At 43.7% G+C, this 19923-nt stretch overlaps 1 protein-coding gene across 1 annotated transcript; it reads left to right on the top strand.

The window, feature by feature from the left end:
- The first annotated feature begins 1291 nt into the window (after nucleotides 1-1291).
- Nucleotides 1292-19105, top strand: LOC117539423. Its single transcript, XM_034205604.1, has 4 exons — nucleotides 1292-1956; nucleotides 4736-5827; nucleotides 17786-18220; nucleotides 18561-19105. The coding sequence occupies exons 1-4, from the start codon at nucleotides 1504-1506 to the stop codon at nucleotides 18996-18998; spliced, it is 2418 nt and encodes an 805-aa protein (XP_034061495.1). The 5' UTR covers nucleotides 1292-1503; the 3' UTR covers nucleotides 18999-19105.
- Nucleotides 19106-19923: the final 818 nt, after the last annotated feature.

Below are 19923 nucleotides of genomic sequence, written 5' to 3'. Positions count from 1 at the left end.
GATCAAGCATTTTGGACTTCCGCTGTAGCAACTCTTCTCTCTACATGGCGCTGGACCAGCCAATCAGAATTGACCTTCTCGAGTTCTCCGATTGGTTGGTTTTGTGGCACATTTGTAACGCTGTGACAACTTGAGCGAGCACAGGCTGGAGAGGTCGAGCGAGCGGGGGAGAGAGAGCGCGTGCAGCGGTCTGCTTGCGCACGGAGCAGGAGTTTTATGAGAGAAAATATATTTCTCTGTGCTCAAAAATGTTCAAGTGCGCGCTCAATAGCATTTTCTATGCTCAACATGTTTCATTGCGTGCTCAGGATAGAGGCACAAATATAACGCCATACTGTTTGTGTGTCAACGTAGTTGTAGAGCCGCCCACAAAGCTTCAGACTCAGGGATTACGTCACACACGCAACAGAGTACCGTAGTATTCTGTGCAATGCGCCAGTCAATTTAAGTACATGCAAACGGTCCGCGAAACCCGGACATTATCATGAATTTATAAACCCCCCCCCGGACGACCCGGACAGGGCGTGAAAAGAGGACATGTCCGGGCAAAAGAGGACGTTTGGTCACCTACTATAATACAAAACAAAACGTCTGCCTCTCTCCACAATGATCAATAACAGTGAACGGATGGTCAAAGTAAGGTACAAATAAACAGAATCACACGAAGCCTGGTTAGTGTTGCCTGACTTTATAAAGTGTGTTTATAAGCACTACTGCTTGTAGGCAGGCATGACAGTCGACCCATGTTCAGGGGAGGTGGGTTTAGTTTCCTGCACGCCTCGACGTAGAGAGACGTAAGCGACGCCACCTCTTAGCTCCGAAGCTCTTGCCTCTATGTAGACGACTTGAGATCGCGAGCGAATGCTACCCGCAGATCCATTCTCACAGCCTTTATCAACCTTTTTCTTACTCAATATCAAGCCACACTTATTGGTTTTACTTCTTTATTTTAATTGAATAATGTAGGACTTTTGTTGCCATCAATCATTTACAAACTCTTCAACTACAACCCTAATTATATTTTAAAACATTTTAGAAGGCCTCACGAAATACTTTAATGTAAATTTAAATTTAAATGTGAAGGGATGTGTGTAATGTGGTGATTGACATTATTCACCCACGGATCTATGGGTTGTGGTATTGTTCCGCACGGACATTTTAGTTAACCGGACTTCCTGTTGATGTGAAATACGAAAACATTTTTTTTAAATAAAATACTTTATTCCGAGTGTTAAACTAATAAAGTTTAACAGTCATTTTTCTTCTCTCATCCATTTATTAAAGGGAAATGGATACACTTTTCAAACTGCTTTCCATGCGACAATATTCCCATTAGGAAATGTATTTATCCAGTCTATTTCCAATGTAAACGATCGAGATACGCGAATTTATTTTTTGAAATACGTGCCTAATGACCATGGGCGCTTCCATTGCTCCGGGACTTTCCCAGTGACGTCCCTGAGTGGGTACGGCTTCCTGGGCCAAAGTTCAATAACAAACAACATGGCGTGCAATGCACCAGTAGTTTACATTAAAATAAAACGGTCGTCGTCAGGAGTTTATTGTATTGCCCCAGGCTGCACAAATGGATTTTATACGAAGAAGGAAGAAGTACATTTCCATAGGCTGCCACTAACGGATAAGAAGCTGCTCAAAGCATGGGTTATTTCCATGAAACGGTCCGATCCGCCGCTGAATCAGTACGCACGTGTGTGCAGCGAACACTTTAAAAATGACAATTATGTCCACAAAATGAGGTTTGATGAGTCTGGATACCTGGTTCAATACAAAACATCGCATTTGAAGCCAGGATCTGTTCCCACAATATTCGATTTCTCAACGTATGCAGTCGGGAACACCGACCGTCCCAGCACGTCGGCCGCGCAAGACAATGACAGTGTCAACAAACGTGAAGTTCGAGCCACCAAACGAGTTGCTTCAGCTGCCGAGAGAGAGGTAAATATTGCAGCACTACCAGATTACTAGCTCATACATGTATTTACTGACACAGTGTGACCTTATTAATGAACGCAATCGCGTCCAAACTAAATGGTAGCTATTATTATGACGTACAATGGAGAATTGGGGGTGTTCTATACATAGCCGCGGGAAGTAGGGGTGCTGGGGGTGCTGCAGCACCCCCTGTTGGCGAGTGGTGTACATTTGAAAAACTGAGTGACCACCTAAATAAAAATGATTAAACTACATAAAATAGTTATGATTTTACTTAAAATAAAATTTGCTGTATACAGTAGCATATAATAGTCATAGTATATATTTGTATACATCAGGTGGCTTGAATTTATTTTCCAAATAAATAAAATCCGAGTCATCTAGGTCATAGGTCGTGGGAGAGTGACGTAATTGACGCGACACACACACTGCAGAGTGACAACTTTATAGAATGGCGCAAAAAAGGATTTTGGATTTTTTTCTCCAACAAACAACCCAATAAAAAGAGTGGACCACCAGCTACTCCTCAGCCCACCACCTCTACAACTAGAGTAATATGACACAGAAGAGACTGACACATCTGACTTTAATGCATGTCCATAGTAACATTTTGGACAATGTGGATGTATCTGCTCTAATGAGGGTCTTCATTAGTGCCACCCCAGGCTACATTTGGAGTTTTGTGAAGCCCCAACACAAGGTAAGACGATGTTTCCTTTAATGCTGCTGCCGCTGTGCAGTGTTTTGCCTTGTCAATCAGTTACAATTGAATTCATAGTTTTATTAATATTGTAAATAATATTTTCTGACTATTTGTAATGTTATGTAGGTTTGTAAGACCCATAGTTAGCATGTGGGCATGTGCAGCTGTTGCTAAGGTCTATAATGGTTTATTAAAGTTAAGGCGAGACACCCCAGGTGAATAGGGTAATTTCTCCAGTTAATTACCTACAATAAGGCAATTGTTTCTTATATTACAAGTTTTCTGAATATGCAAATGAGCCATTATCTCATTACATTTGCGCATATTTTAACACATTTCAGGAACCGAAATCTGAACTTTGGATAAAGCCAGGTTCAAAATGCTCGTTTCATTTTGTAGTCATATTAGCATCTAAGGCTTTTACAGAAGGGATTTTGGATATCTCTTTTTATCACTCCATAAATCAGAAAATACTGTCAACAGCCCTAAAATATCAATTTTCGCCATGTTTCTAGGTATAACATCTTATATAATTCAGGCTATGAATGATCTATGAACAAACCCTTCTGTAAAAGCCTTCATAATATTGATAGGAATATAACTGGAAGGTTTGGTGTATGTACGTGCAACTGAAGTGGACATTTCGAACTCAGAGTAGGAGAAAAACTCATTTTGAGGAAACGACCTTTAAAGATTGCAGTGAGGCGCTAGCTAAACCCTCCTGTTCTTTGGATGACAGCTTGCGCATCGACGCACTCCGTGAAGGTATTTCATGTTCGGGGTCATTTGTGTTTTGTATAACCTTGCTTCGTGCAAGTGACAATTGTTGTTGTCTTGTCTGTGAACGTTTTTTTCGCCGTTCCTTTGCCATTTTGAGATTTAAATTTCTAGCGGAAAGCTAACCAGGAAGTGTTTTAGCACATCACGTGACGCATCTGAACGAATCACGTTGTCAGAAGTTGACACGAGCCAATGAGATTTCGTTTCTTGGTTTAAGACCCCTTTGTGCTTTCACGATTGGTTGCTGATACAAAGGAAATGACCATATTTGGATCCGATGACATTGTGCAGGAGAGACTCAGCTTTCCAACGATGACATGGTGCAAACAGCGGTCGCGGTACTTTATGTTACGTTAGAATGCTAACTTTTGGTGAATTTAGGAGAAATATACAGACGCAAATAGACCAACTATAGTAAAATGAACACTTAAATGTGTATTTTGTACGTTTTACTTCCAAAAGCCTTAAAGAAAACATGTTATGGAATCAAAATAGTACAACATCTAAAAATTGACCAGTGCATGCAAAACGATGTTTTTGCCTGCCGTGTCTCGCCTTTAACAAACAATGTATGCGGCTCGTATCGCTGACAGCTGGGCCCGGCACCGCCTTTTTTTTTTTTTTTAAGCGGCTCCCTCCTCACTTTTGGCAGCACCCCCTGAGCAAAATGACTTCCCGCGGCTATGGTTCTATAGCTCAACTAATTAAACTGGCATACACACGCTCATCTGTCGAAAACAGCCCTAAAAAGGCTAGTATTGCTGGACTAGGTGTTCAATGGATGGTATTGCCAAGATGTATGAGGTGTTGGAAAATAATACAAAATATATGTCAACTGACCACTGGTACATGTGGTAACCTGGTAGGAGTATACTTCATCAAAATGACTGCCCATCCTAGCCCTGCTTGAGTATTTTCTGAACATGTGCTTAATAATAACACAATCCTTTATAAATAATATATTTTGCTCTGAGTAATAACAGTTTGCTTAAATAGTCTTCAAAAACAAGTATTTTCCTATTTTTTTTCCAACGGCCGAGATACACATAGGTCTACATAATTATAGGGCATCTCCATGGAGCTCAGGCTGATTGTTTGCTCTCTGATGGGCTGTGGTGGCTCGATCACGTTCTTTTAATTATTAGGTTTCTATGAACAGTTTCTTTATTTTACCATTATGGAATAATCACATTGGTAAATAGTGGCGATGGGGTTTTTTCGGCCAACTTATCATAGTCATGATTTTGAATTTTTCTAGTTCACCTTAACCTGTAACATATTTATATTGTTTTGTTTCAGGTCAAACGAGCTGTCCATACTGCTGCAGGATTGTTGTCCTGTCAGACAGAAGATACATCCTGCATAGGTGCTGATGATGCAAGTGATGATTCCCAGGTACTGGAGGCACACACAATTAAACGTGGGCAGTCAGTGACTGTGGCCACACAGACGGAACCACTGGCACCATGCCCGTGTAAAACTGTGACTTTGGTGAGTGTGCAGACTGGGACCGATGACATCAACAACAGTCAGTTGCTCAGTCATGATCATCCATATTGCGTCAGCAGGGACATTGCTGGTGGATCCGCCACACTGGCACCTGCAGATGCAATGGCCAAAGCACCACCGAGTCCAACACCTGATGTGTCAATGCCTGAAGAAGATGCTTCCAGCTCTGGGGAGAGCATTCCAGGGACTGAGCCTTCTTCGTCGGACTACAGCCCTACTGAAGATGACATTATACAGAATGACAGCGAAGACAGCGAGGATGATGGAGAACATTCAGTGGATGGCGGAGAAGATCCAGTGTCAGACAAAAAATATCTGGTATCCCATGCACAACTGATGAAGCTGTTTTGTGTATGCAACTTTGCCGGATGCGGAAAATGTGTGATCAGCAGGCCGTACTGTTCAGCCAAAGGCTTTGGACTGACAGTGAAAACTGACTGCATAGATGGCCATGAGTTTGTGTGGACTTCTCAACCCCTCTTAAATGGCACAATGTCCTGCAACCTGTTAGTGCCAGCCGCGATTTTCCTGACTGGAAATGCTTATGGCCCATTTTCTGAGATATGCCAGTGTCTGGGCCTGGAATCACTCTCGACAAGACGCTGCTATAACATCCAGAGAGTGTATGTGCTGCCGGAAGTTACCAGTGTCTGGAACTTGCACAATGAGGCAGTGATGGCAGCAACTGGCGATCAGGTTGTCACTGTGTCAGGCGATGGGCGATGTGACAGCCCTGGTCATTGTGCTACGTTTGGAACGTACACCATGCTTGATATCAACTCAAGGCTCATCATTGCCCAGCAGACAGTGAAGGTGACAGAGGTCAAAAATAGCTACTGGTTGGAGCCTGTTGGACTTGAAAGATGTATTTCCAAACTACAGGTATTCTATTGTTAGTTTGTTTATTTCACAGGTCAATAGTACATGTAGTATTGCTACAATATATTGTATAATATTTTGTCTAATTTTAAATAACGATTGTCAATTTGGAATAGAAAGGTTGTGATGTCTAGCTGTCTGCCTGTGCCATTGTATTTCAGTCAGACAACTCACGTGTTTCTTTAACATGTTTATTAGAAGCAGCATATAGTTAAGTTTGGCGACTAGGCTCGGGCATCATCACTCCATAGATATACATAGCACGATGAGTGATGATCAAATAACTAACCCCCGAGCCTACAGGTGGAAGCTGGGGTGGAAGCTGGGGTGGTGGTGGGGCAGGCAAGCAGCAGCGACGTAGAGGTAGCTGCAGCAATAGCAGCAGCAAGCAATGCATGGAGAGAGATCTGGCAGGTTAAATAGAGCGGCATATTAAGTAGACTCTGTTTGGTTGGTTGTAGAGTGGCAAGGGGCGTTATGTATGAATGCAGCATAAGTGCTCGAGTTGACTGCCTGAACTAGCTCGCAGGCTTCGCCCCATTTCAGTCAGACAACTCACGTGTTTCTTTAACATGTTTATTAGAAGCAGCATATAGTTAAGTTTGGCGACTAGGCTCAGGCATCATCACTCCATAGATATACATAGCACGATGAGTGATGATCAAATAACTAACCCCCAAAACTGCATGGAGATTAGATACTATCCCCCAAAACTGCGTAGCCCGAGCCTGACGCTGGTGATGTAAGACTGATAAGTAGAGGGCCTGGCGAGCTGCCATGTGGCCATTCCCCCTAAGCACAGCGGCTTTAAGGGGAATATACTACTTAGTGAGACTGCTATGTGTAGGCCTGAGGAATAGCCCAGAGCCGATTCTTCCCCGAGCACAGCGGCTTGGAGAGGAATATACTACCTATATACACTACCTAGTGAAACTGCTATGTGAACGCCCGGGAACAGCCTGAAAAGCCATCCCCCTTAAGCACCGTGACTTTAAGGGGAATATACTACCTAGTGACTGCTATGTGAAGGCCCGGGAACACCCCGAAAGCCATCCTCCCCCAGCACAGCGGCTTTGAGGGGAATATACTACCTACCTACCTAATGAAACTGCTATGTGAAGGCCCGGGAACACTCCGAAAGCCATCCTCCCCCAGCACCGCGGCTTTGAGGGGAATATACTACCTAGAGAGACTGCTATGTGTAGGCCTGGAAGTGACCAGTGCCGACCCTCCCCCCCAGCACCGCGGCTTTGAGGGGAATATACTACCTAGAGAGACTGCTATGTGTAGGCCTGGAAGTGACCAGTGGCGACCCTCCCCCCCAGCACCGCGGCTTTGAGGGGAATATACTACCTATCAAGACTGCTGTATCTAGGTCTTTGAGGCAGCGACAATGAGCTTTCCCCCCCAAGCATGCAGCTATGAGGGGAATATACTATAATGAAATAAATATAATCTAACCCAGCAACCACCTGGTATGCAATAACAGAATTCTACAGATATACATCTTTGAACGTTACTCATCATCGAGTAGTGCAAGAGTTCATGGTTGTTTGTGCTGAAAGGATCTCATTCATGTGAGGCATGATATAGCGCTGGTGGGCAGAAGATGACCGACGGCCCAGGATACTCAGGGTTGAGGTAGGTGGATATAGAGCTGCGGTTGTGGCTGTGCAGATTCTTAAACAGTGGGAATAGCGATCTGGGGCAGGATCGCAGCTTAGGCAGAGATCGCGCAGCTTGGAGGAGAACCCTCGTCGTTGGGTTTGCAGCCATCGAATAAACATGGGTGTCGACCCATGTGTCAGAGGGCAATGATGCGAGAAGTTCAGCATGGAAGATAAAGGACAAAGAAAACAGTGTTAGTTTTAGCAATGATTATTCGGGGTTCCTTGACTCCCCAGACAGAACTGTCAGACATTGAATGTTTCAAAACAGTGTGTATATTTGATCTCCAAAGTTAATTCAGTAAGGGAGAGATTATGCTGAGGATTAAAAGGCGAGAGGTCTGTGTATATTCGCCACCTGAGAAACCAATAGAAAGCTGTAACAACTGCCTCTGACATTTATCAATGTATAGTGAAACCCCTTTGCCTGAACTTAGACATTAACCTTTGCACGGGTGCAAAGTTAAGAGGCAGTCTTTATCATTGCGTGGAGGACGTACCTTCTTAAGGCCCTTGAGGAGCAAATTAATGAACTCTAGCGTGGCTTAATACTTAGCACTTGAAGATTGCAGGATTTGAATGAAAATACAATTAATGCATGAACAACTATTATATATATTGCATAAGTACACAGAGGAGGTTGGGACAGAAGAAGATAAAGTACCAAGCTGAATTGCATGCTTTAAATCATGCTCTTGGTTGGAGGCAGAATATGGGAAATCCTTGAGGGGCTTGACGTGTAGATCAAGAGTCATTTGGTTGAACGAAGAGCATGGTAAGCTGGTGGGGCAAACCACTCATTGTGAAATCCCCCGAACCAGCAGAAGGTGCAGCATCTGTAAGTAACTAGGATCTGAAGACATCGCAAGGTCATTTATAAAAGAATGAACATAACATTCATGGAGAGAGAAGGAAAATAGGATGGGGTGAGCTGCGCTCCCTGTGATACTGACTATTGCATGGAGCAAGACTTCTGATGGCTCAGGCAGTCTGCTGGCTATTGTGAGACTTCTGATCTCTCAGGCAGTCTGCTGGCTATTGCGAGACTTCTGATGCGCAGGCAGTCTGCTGGCTATTGCAAGACTTCTGATCTCTCAGGCAGTCTGCTGGCTATTGCGAGACTTCTGATGCTCAGGCAGTCTGCTGGCTATTGCGAGACTTCTGATGCGCAGGCAGTCTGCTGGCTATTGCAAGACTTCTGATCTCTCAGGCAGTCTGCTGGCTATTGTGAGACTTCTGATGCTCAGGCAGTCTGCTGGCTATTGCAAGACTTCTGATGCTCAGGCAGTCTGCTGGCTATTGCAAGACTTCTGATGCTCAGGCAGTCTGCTGGCTATTGCAAGACTTCTGATGCCCAGGCAGTCTGCTGGCTATTGTGAGACTTCTGATGCTCAGGCAGTCTGCTGGCTATTGCAAGACTTCTGATGCCCAGGCAGTCTGCTGGCTATTGCAAGACTTCTGATGCTCAGGCAGTCTGCTGGCTATTGTGAGACTTCTGATGCTCAGGCAGTCTGCTGGCTATTGCGAGACTTCTGATGCTCAGGCAGTCTGCTGGCTATTGTGAGACTTCTGATGCTCAGGCAGTCTGCTGGCTATTGTGAGACTTCTGATGCTCAGGCAGTCTGCTGGCTATTGTGAGACTTCTGATGCTCAGGCAGTCTGCTGGCTATTGCAAGACTTCTGATGCTCAGGCAGTCTGCTGGCTATTGCGAGATTTCTGATGCTCAGGCAGTCTGCTGGCTATTGCAAGACTTCTGATGCTCAGGCAGTCTGCTGGCTATTGCGAGATTTCTGATGCTCAGGCAGTCTGCTGAGTCTGCTGCTATTGCAGAGACTTTCTGATGCTCAGGCAGTCTGCTGGCTATTGCAAGACTTTCTGATGCTCAGGCAGTCTGCTGGCTATTGCGAGATTTCTGATGCTCAGGCAGTCTGCTGGCTATTGCGAGATTTCTGATGCTCAGGCAGTCTGCTGGCTATTGCAAGACTTATGATGCTCAGGCAGTCTGCTGGCTATTGCAAGATTTCTGATGCTCCGGCAGTCTGCTGGCTATTTAAAGACTTCTGATGCTCAGGCAGTCTGCTGGCTATTGTGAGACTTCTGATGCTCAGGCAGTCTGCTGGCTATTGTGAGACTTATGATGCTCAGGCAGTCTGCTGGCTATTGTGAGACTTCTGATGCTCAGGCAGTCTGCTGGCTATTGTGAGACTTATGATGCTCAGGCAGTCTGCTGGCTATTGTGAGACTTATGATGCTCAGGCAGTCTGCTGGCTATTGTGAGACTTATGATGCTCAGGCAGTCTGCTGGCTATTGTGAGACTTATGATGCTCAGGCAGTCTGCTGGCTATTGTGAGACTTATGATGCTCAGGCAGTCTGCTGGCTATTGTGAGACTTATGATGCTCAGGCAGTCTGCTGGCTATTGTGAGACTTATGATGCTCAGGCAGTCTGCTGGCTATTGCAAGACTTCTGATGCTCAGGCAGTCTGCTGCTATTGTGAGACTTATGATGCTCAGGCAGTCTGCTGGCTATTGCAAGACTTCTGATGCTCAGGCAGTCTGCTGGCTATTGCAAGATTTCTGATGCTCAGGCAGTCTGCTGCTATTGCAAGATTTCTGATGCTCAGGCAGTCTGCTGCTATTGCGAGACTTCTGATGCTCAGGCAGTCTGCTGGCTATTGCGAGACTTCTGATGCTCAGGCAGTCTGCTGGCTATTGCAAGACTTCTGATGCTCAGGCAGTCTGCTGGCTATTGCAAGACTTCTGATCTCTCAGGCAGTCTGCTGGCTATTGCAAGATTTCTGATGCTCAGGCAGTCTGCTGCTATTGCGAGACTTCTGATGCTCAGGCAGTCTGCTGGCTATTGCAAGACTTCTGATGCTCAGGCAGTCTGCTGGCTATTGCAAGACTTCTGATCTCTCAGGCAGTCTGCTGGCTATTGCAAGATTTCTGATGCTCAGGCAGTCTGCTGGCTATTGCAAGACTTCTTATCGCTCAGGCAGTCTGCTGGAATAAGTGAGAGAGGCATAGCATGTGGTAAAACATTATCTTAGAAGGATGTGATACACCACCACCATCAGTTATATGCATAGCTTACCGTAGGAGTTTAACAGTTTTTGATTAGCCAGTACGGTGCAGATATCAGGTCGGATAGGGCATATGTGTGGTTTCACGCACAAGGGCAGAATAAGCAATCATTATAAAACAGAGAATGACAGGACAGGGATGCAATTAGATGAAACCGTTCTGGAGAAGTGCTGATTAATGAATAATGTACAGGGTTTCCCACACATAGACTATACTTGGGCGGGCCGCCCAGGTATATTAACGGCCGCCCAAGTATATTTCGCGACCCATTTTTTTTTTTTTTTATCATTTTTTTTTGTATTTTTTTTTTTGTATTCGTCCGTGACCACGACGCCATCTGCGATCGATTAACTTGTGGACAATGATCCCTCGCTCCCTTGCTCTGATCTCGCCTCGTTAAGTGGCCTGCCTCACACAGGGTGACTGGCTGTCTACATGATGTGGCCTGCCAACATGGCCACTGTCATAGAGATCATAAATCAAAGCCCTTGATTGGTCTCTGTGTGTCATTCAAGCTCGGGATAACCTCAGCTCAGGTGAGGTAAAGGACTCTCTGAGTGTTTAGATAGTTAACTTAGCTTAAGTTCTCAGTGGGTCTCAAACAGTGTGGTCACCATTTATGTAAACACATATTTCCATTTGAGAGGGTAGTGATTGATCTAATGCAGGGGTGCCCAACCAGTCGATCGCGATCGACCGGTCGATCGCAGGGAGATTCCCAGTCGATCGCGAGATGTGTCTAAAAATAGAACAACAACATTCTGTTTTATCGTTAATGTCCTATAACATAATCTTCCCGTGCCAGAATAATGCACTTGAACACATCAAAGCTTTGTGATTGGCCAGCGTGACCCCATGTGTCGGGGCGTGGCTGGTGAGCAGTGGGCACTATTTGAGATGGGTCTGGCTGCAGACCGCAGCAAGGAGGCGGATCGTATAGGGGCGGATCGTATAGGGGCGGATCGTATAGGGGCGTTTCTATTATCCAATAGAATAATGACACTCAGCAGAAATACATACTGTAGGTGACAGTAATGCAATTTAAGGGATTCCAGCTGCTTTTATAAATCCTCGCAGAATAAGTCATTCGTTCTTTCACGATGGCCGAACAACAAGTTGAAACAGCGGTAATAGTATTTTCCAGAGATGCATGTTTATATCTATTGTAATGTCATTTTACTTAACACACAATTGTCTCGTTATCAAAGTACAACATCGACTGTCCAACCTCGTTAAGCGTTAATAAAGTAAATAATAGTTGTATGTGGTAAAAATGTTTGTGGTATTAAATGCTAACTTAGCATGATGCTATAAACACGTTGGCCTATAGTCCCGTTTGCAACCAGGCCTACTCTACTGTTGTAATAACGTTAAGCTTAGATAGGTCAATAGATTATCAGACTCGGTAACAATACTGATTTGTGTTACCAAAGCTGATCATCTAATTGACCTAAGGTTAGCGTATATGCTGTGATGCTAACCAGCACTTAGCATGATGCTAGTGTACTCTTGTATTATCTTGGAAATATAAGTAGGCCTGCCCTACATACTGTAACTTAATCAAATAATATGGTATGGATTCGGATAGACAACATGGCTAGCTTGGTTGGTTGAATTGAGTAATAAGATGTGCGGTACTGATTAAGGTTGTAACTGTAACAGTTTGTAACTACTAGTTGTAATGAACCAGACGAGAGACGGACGCATCCTTTCAGTAAATGTCGGCTGCTAATCAATATGTAAAAATAACACTTCGGATGTGTCTTCTATAATTATGTAACATTAGTTATGGCATCATCAGAAAAGATGAGCTGGCAGGATTCTGCAGCATTGACTGTTTCTATGATGCTGGAGTCACCTTCCAAGAATAAAATGTTTGTTTAATAAAGACTTTCCTCTGTATCTACTGTATATATTTTTTATTTTTTTTATTAATCTTACCACCAGACACAACATGAACAAATGAATGATACACATCAGGACAGTAACTTAAACTTCAGTATTTTAGGTGTACAGAAACCTCTACTCATGTTGTTAAATGATATATACAGCAATATCTTCCATAAAACGTAGTTCATTGATTTGAATAATAATTACTACCACTGCACAAACAGTGAAAAATATATGCCTACAATTGATGAATTTGTCTTCTCTGTGGGTTGTATACTCTTCATTCTTTATGCAAATTAATTATAATTATTATTTTTCAAAGTTCGTTTATGATTCATTCAAAGCATTAAAATAAATGAGAAACAGAGAGCGTCATATACCTTTAAGAAATACGTGGGGGCGGGGTTCATAACCCTTTAGGAAACGCCCCTATACGATCCGCCTCCTTGCTGCGGTCTGCAGCCAGACTCTATTGCACTATTTTGCTGACGTTGTCCGTGTCAACAGGAGTGACAGTCCGCACACACACAAGACCGCAATTATGGCAGAAGCAAAAAAGCCCATCCATCCATCCATCTTCTTCCGCTTATCCGTGGTCGGGTCGCGGAAGAAGATGGATGGAAAAAAAGCCCAAAATATATAATTTTCACTCCGAGTGGGAGGATGATTATTTGTGTATCTATTCCAATTCAAAGTCCATCTGTCTCATCTGCAATGCGAGCGTGGCTTTATCGAAGAAGGGTAATTTAGGAGCGGCATTTCAAAACAGTGCACAAACGCTACGAGACGGAATTCCCTCCTAATTCTGCCCTACGCTCCCAAAAGGGGAGGGGCCTGAAAGGACAGCTAAATGCACAGCAGTCCATTTCCACCAGGCCCAACAACAAGAGCAAGGCTGCTACCATAGCATCTTATCGTGTCAGGCACGTTCTTGCGAAACACATGAAGTCTTTCAAAGACGGCGAAGTTATGAAAGAAGCTTTCCTGGAGGCTGCCGATGCGCTTTTGGGGGACAGTAAAAATAACAGGAGCATTTCAACAGGTTTTTGATATAATAAAAACTCAAGTTAGATACCGTTATTAATCAGCTGTAAGTTTTTGTTTGTTTGAACTTATTCATTACAATTATTGTACAAAATGGTATAAGAATGCAAACATTAAGATCTGTTCTGTTTAAATTGATTATAGTCTATTATCAATTCAGGTTAAGAAACTAGTGTTGCTTGCATCCTATTTTAAAGGCATTTATTTTTATACTCTACTAAAATGCAACAAAAAAAGGGTTTGATTCTATTAATTTTGTCTTTTTTATTGCACTTTGGCAGCAGATTCCTGTGTAGCTTCAGATCTGAGTTGTCTTATTAGTAAGCCTCATTTATACTTTTGTAGCAACACTATTTTTATATAATGGCAAAGAAAGGGTTCGAGTCTTTTCTTTTTTCCCTGTGTCATATGTGGCAGCACTGTTCAATGTTTCTTGAAAACATTACCCACTGTAGTATGTGACGTGTGAATAAACTCCAACTCCGTATCAACAACACTGTTGTGTAACTTCAGTTAAAATACTTGTATGTGTGTAGATTAGAAAGAGGTAAGATAAAGGATCTGCAGTATTTTATGAAGTATTCATCGTACAAAGGTCAGTTTTATACAAGTAGAAGTGTGTATTCACCTGGTAGTAGGCTGTCAGTAACTACGCTTCTCTATTTGGACTGGTAGATCTCGGCAGACTGGCAACTTTAAAAGTAGCTCTCGGTTAAAAAAAGGTTGGGCACCCCTGATCTAATGGATAGTGAGGTGGGCTGAAGATCGGAAGGCTGTGAGTTCAAATCCCGCCAGGAACACCACCACTAGTGTGCCCTTGAGTGCCATCTTTACGCAAAATGATTATACAAAATGATTATACAAAATGAAAATACAAAATTAAAACTTTTTTTTTTTTTTTTGCGCACCCCCCCCCGCCCGCTGCCACCACCCGCCCAAGTATATTTCAGATCTGTGGGAAACACTGATGTAATGCAATGAAGGTATTCTGCAGATGATTAAAACGTGAGCCGAGTGAGTGACTCATTGCTGTGAGAGACATACGCTGCAAGACTACATTGAGCATGAGTTGTTTATATTGCATCCATTCCTTATGCTTGACGGAAAAGTGTGCACTGAGACATTAGCTGAGGTATGCTATTGAGGTACCAGATAGAGGGGATCGTACGATCATTAAAGCAAGCACGGTTTGCACCACCACCAGTTATATGCATGGAAGTATGAAGGAGCACCATGTACATTCTTTCTTTCTTTTATATTATTCATTTTTAAATATATAATTATTTTATCCGGACTCCCCCAACCCAAAGGGGTGCCGAGATACGAATTTGATGAGACACTGAGGCGATCATGCCTAAACGTGCTGTGAACACGGATAAACGTCATTTATCTGCTTGTTGAATTTCCTGGGAGGGATTGAATGCGGCGTAGAGGGCCTGCACGCGGTCGGCTTGTGCGTAATGCGACTTCCGTGTTCACGGATCAGCTGATCGAGGGGCCTCGACTCGGTTCTGATGCCGGATCGGCTTGTTCGCTTATGCCGAGACGGCCGGACGTACCCGTGTTTCCGCGGATGGAGGTCTTCTCCTCTCGCTCTTGCTTGATATCTGCTACGAGGATCTGAAACGGGTATGTCGGCGGCATGAACACCTGAAGTCACAGCTGATTGAAGTCTAAAATGATGGTCAAAAATGTATCGCGCTTCCCTTCATATTCACGTACCGGAAATGATTAATTTATTTCCATTTATAGTAGTATACTTGTACACTTAATAATAATAATAATAATAATAATAATGGGTTCCATTTATAAAGCACTTCATATTTGATTTCAAATCCCGAAGTGCTACAAGTAGTGAGCATAAACAATATAAATAAACATTACACAACACGGTAGAATTAATTAAAAAAAAAAAAAAATAAAAAAATAAAAGGGTGATAAAAAGGTCTAGGCAAAGGCTCTTTTGAAGGGATGGGTGTTGAGGCCTTTTTTTAAAAGCCTCCACGGTCTGTGGTGCTCTCATTTGTTTGGTTACAACTTCTGTATAATTGCCTCAAATATGACTTACTGCAGGCCAAATATTTCCATAATAAAACATTGCTTATGCAGAATAGTATTATATACCTGCCAAGATGCGATTCCTAATGCTGCGTTCGCACAAGGAATTGCTGCTGCAGGGGGCAGGATGCTAGAACTTGTGACTGGATCTGGGACTCCAATTCCCAGAATCCTCGGGGGTGTCGTCAGCGGCACAACGTGGTTGAACGCGGAAGTAGAAACATTTGTTTACATTGCAGGCAGAGGAAATCGAGTTTGTTCACGGGAATATATCGTGGAATTAAAGGCTTCAAGCGCTGATTTTACTTCGAGAAGGTAGGACAGGGTGGCAGGGAATGCCGGAGTCAGCTTGCTCCTGCCTTTTGTTGTTTACATACCCGCCGACCGAGAGACAGTACGACTCTTAGCTGACACACAAGAGAGGAGTTGTTACCGGAGCTGGCATAGAACTCGGGACTTCCTCTGGCCCAAAGGATATTAAAAGCTACTCCAGATGAGGACGGAAGGGAGTGGGACACCTGAATGTGTGTCGTGCGGGAGCTGTGGCTCGTTCCAGCGGCGTCTGAACCATGCTCTGAGCTAGCCTGTGTTTCGGGAATGAGGCATTTCTTACGGCTTCTTGCGTATGATGATTCGGTTCCAGAGTCGGATATTGCAATAGACATTTGCAAGGACAGCACCGGCAGGTAGTGATGTTACGTATTGCGCCGAGGCTTCGGAGCGTGTGTCGAGTAATCCCCGAAGCTTTTTGTGAAGCATGTATCGAGGCTTGTATCGTTTTGGGCCAGTGACGTCATCGATGACAAACGAAGCCTCGCTGCCTGTCGATACCACGTGACTGCTTCAGGAAGCGATTCAGATCGGTTGAACCGTTGAACCACGACGCTCATAATACCCATGGATGTATAATAAGAACGATATTACCCCTCCTGTACCCGGGCCCGCTGGTGACACGATGGAATTAAAAGAGCTCAAAACCTCACCTATATAGAGGTCGGAACATGTCATAAGTATAAATAGATACAAGCATAAATAAATGTAGGAAAAAAAACATGAATGAATAAATACAGGAATAAATATGTTACAGTGTTTTCAGGGAGATTTAGCGTGTGTGCTGTGGCTCAGCTGGAAAGCAGTTGACTCACGTTCGCAGGGTTCCTGGTTCAATGACTCGTCAATACGTATTTTTTGTTGTTTATAAAAGCTACAGCTAAATGAGATAATGTAGTTAATAAATGTATTCTTTGATATGGTTTAGCCTTTCTCAGGCTACAACATGGTTACGTTTATGAATATTAGTAAGGAATACAAATCCCTCTTTGCAATGTTTACCAGCCTCCTTAGGCTTTTCAATCACAATCATTCAACTGGAATAAAAACAATATTGTTAACATGAAAATATGATTTAATGTTCGTTGTTTAGAGGTATTCTAAGGCTTTACTCATTGGGAACTCGGTATGAGATGGAGCACACTGTTGAGATGTCCAATCTGCCTGTTTTACACACTTTGACCAACAGGGGGTTTGTGTTCAAATGAAGCCCATGATGAAGCCTCATGAGATGAACCCTTTTGCGAACCAATTGGCTGGAAAGTTTCAAAGCTTCATAAGGCTTCATCTCGCCATCACTACCGGCAGGCAAGCAGCAGCAACATGAAACACAGCAGCAGCAACATGAACGCAGCAATAGCAAGTGAACACAGCAGTGGCAGCAGGCAAGCAGCAGCGACGTAGAGGTAGCTGCAGCAATAGCAGCAGCAAGCAATGCATGGAGAGAGATCTGGCAGGTTAAATAGAGCGGCATATTAAGGAGACTCTCTTTGGTTGGTTGTAGAGTGGCAAGGGGCGTTATGTATGAATGCAGCATAAGTGCTCGAGTTGACTGCCTGAACTAGCTCGCAGGCTTCGCCCCATGTATGGGATCTCTGCTGATAGCCAAAGATATATAATGTATGTAAATTTGTTACATGATATGCTAGAGAGGCCATGATTTCAGACAAACATTGTCACATGAAAATATAGAAATCCACCAAAATTGTTCCATGTTGCAAAAATTAATCCTACAATTGACCAAATTGGGATTTTACATGAGAAAATTGCCTGGCCCTCTAAGTTTGACTTGGACATGGGGGGGGGTGGGGTGGCTATCAAACCCGTGTGATAGAAATTGAAGATGTTGGCTTTATTAAATTAAATGTATGGTAAATATCTTTTCAGGATCACAATGTGACAATTTCCATACTAGCCACAGACTGCCACCCTGCAGTGCAGAAGATGCTACGTGAGGACCACAAGACCATCAAGCATGAGTTTGACTTGTGGCACATTGTGAAAGGTGTGAAGAAGCGGATGCTGCAGAGCAGGAATACCGAGCTGAAGGAATGGGTGCGCATGGTATCCAACCATCTTTGGTACTGTGTGTGTACATGTGATGGTGACGCGTTACTGCTGAAGGAGAAATGGACGTCCATCCTCCATCATATCATCAATGTTCACGAGTGGCTGTCGGCAGAGAAGATGCTGAAGTGTGAACACGAGCCTTATTCTGAAGAGGATGGGAGTTCCCGACCTTGGTTGGAGCGTTCATCCAAGGCCTTTGGCACTCTACAGAAAGTGGTCATGGACAAGAGACTGTTGAAAAAACTAGATAAGGTATTGTCTTAATTGCCCTTCTTCATTTATATATTCTGGCCTTATAAATTCACCACAAAGCAGTATATTTATCTAAAGAGAATATATTCAACGGATGTTGTACTGAACAAACAGTAAAATATGAAATTGAAAATATGTATAAAAAAAAAAATACAAACACATGCATAATTAATATCAGTATTTGAATTATCCACCAACCATGGGTGATTATTCAATAGTGATGTTTGAGAATTGCATGTCTGGCATCTCTCGACTCCAATAGTTCGCAATCTGACAAATTAAGTAATAACAAAAATGCTAAATAATGCTGACATTCATGACCCACTCTGTTCAATTGCAGGTTACAGAAGGGATCCATACTGGCGAGCTGGAGAGCATCCATTCTTTGTATACAAAGTATGTTCCAAAGCGCAAGAAGTTCACAGAGGAGAGCTTTCAGGCACGCCTCGCTGCATTGGATCACAACCCCAACATCGACCGTGAGCAGGCACAGACCAAGAAGGGGGCACTGCAGTTCAAACTGCAGTACTCGAAGCCTGCTGGAGGATATGTGGTGAAGGCGATGAAGACACCAAAAAGCTACAACTTCCGAAGAGAAATCATGGTAGGGGTAGTCGAGAGGTGTTTATCAGCATCGTCCATGAGGTCCGAACTTGCAGAACACCGTCATACAGATGCAGAGAAGGAGAAAAGGACACTTGGTGCGCATAAAGGCCTGGTAAAACCATCGAAGGAGGATGCTGTGGCACACCACCTAAGTCGATTTGTGAACAAGTAATGTCGGTCTCTATTGGCGCGTTTCCACTGCAGCGGGTAGCTCGCTTTAAGCGTGCCGAGCCGTGCGAGGCCCGTTTTTGGTTGCGTTTCCACTTGGCCTAGTTTTGGCCCGGGGCTACTTTTTCACCTTTTTTCTGGCCCGACTAAATGGTGGTTCTAGGGCCAGGAACAACCAGGCTGAGTCGGGCTGAGTATGCTAAACTAGAGAGAGAATCGCTGGCAAGGGGGCTACAACTACAACATGATGAACATATTTGACCGTGATTTAATTGTATTACACGTTTCAAAATGATGCCGAAGTAACAACATACTGATACCGGTTAGTAAAAACCATGAATTAATGCGTTGACAAGTCTGCAGACAGTCGGCAGGCGAAAAACCCTTTTAAAATGCGTGTTTTCTAAATGTAGCTTGGCTAAGCTAACGTTATATATGCTCCGACTGTCCACACTCACAACAACGGCCTATACAGACATAAATAAACCAGCAACTGTATTCACCATGACACAGGCAGTCTGTGGTTTGTACTTGTTTAACTTTTGTCTAGTTTCTGAACAGATATGAGGAGCTGTGAGCTCTGAGTGCTAAGAGCTAACGGCTGTGTTGTTTTTCTGGGGCTCTCATTGAAGATGACGTCACGGCTCCGCCTACACTGCGTTACTATAGTAACTGCCCCAGTTCCTAAACTGTAATGGAAACGCAGCATTAAAGTGAGCCGGGCCTAATAAGGCCTAACCAAACCAAGCGAGGCCGAGCGAGGCCTGCAGTGGAAACGCGCCTTATGTGTCTGTCGTATATATGAAGTCAGCCTGTGGGGCTCAATGTGTCTGTGGTGTATGAAGCTTAGTCAACCTGTGGGGCTCTGTGGCAAATAAATAAAGGACGTCTATGGCTGAAGTAATATATGCTGGTAGTATTTGTATATT

This window comes from Gymnodraco acuticeps, unplaced genomic scaffold (genome assembly GCF_902827175.1).
Source record: "Gymnodraco acuticeps unplaced genomic scaffold, fGymAcu1.1, whole genome shotgun sequence".
Classification (NCBI taxonomy): Eukaryota; Metazoa; Chordata; class Actinopteri; order Perciformes; family Bathydraconidae; genus Gymnodraco; species Gymnodraco acuticeps.
This window is presented reverse-complemented; position numbering and strand designations above follow the sequence as displayed.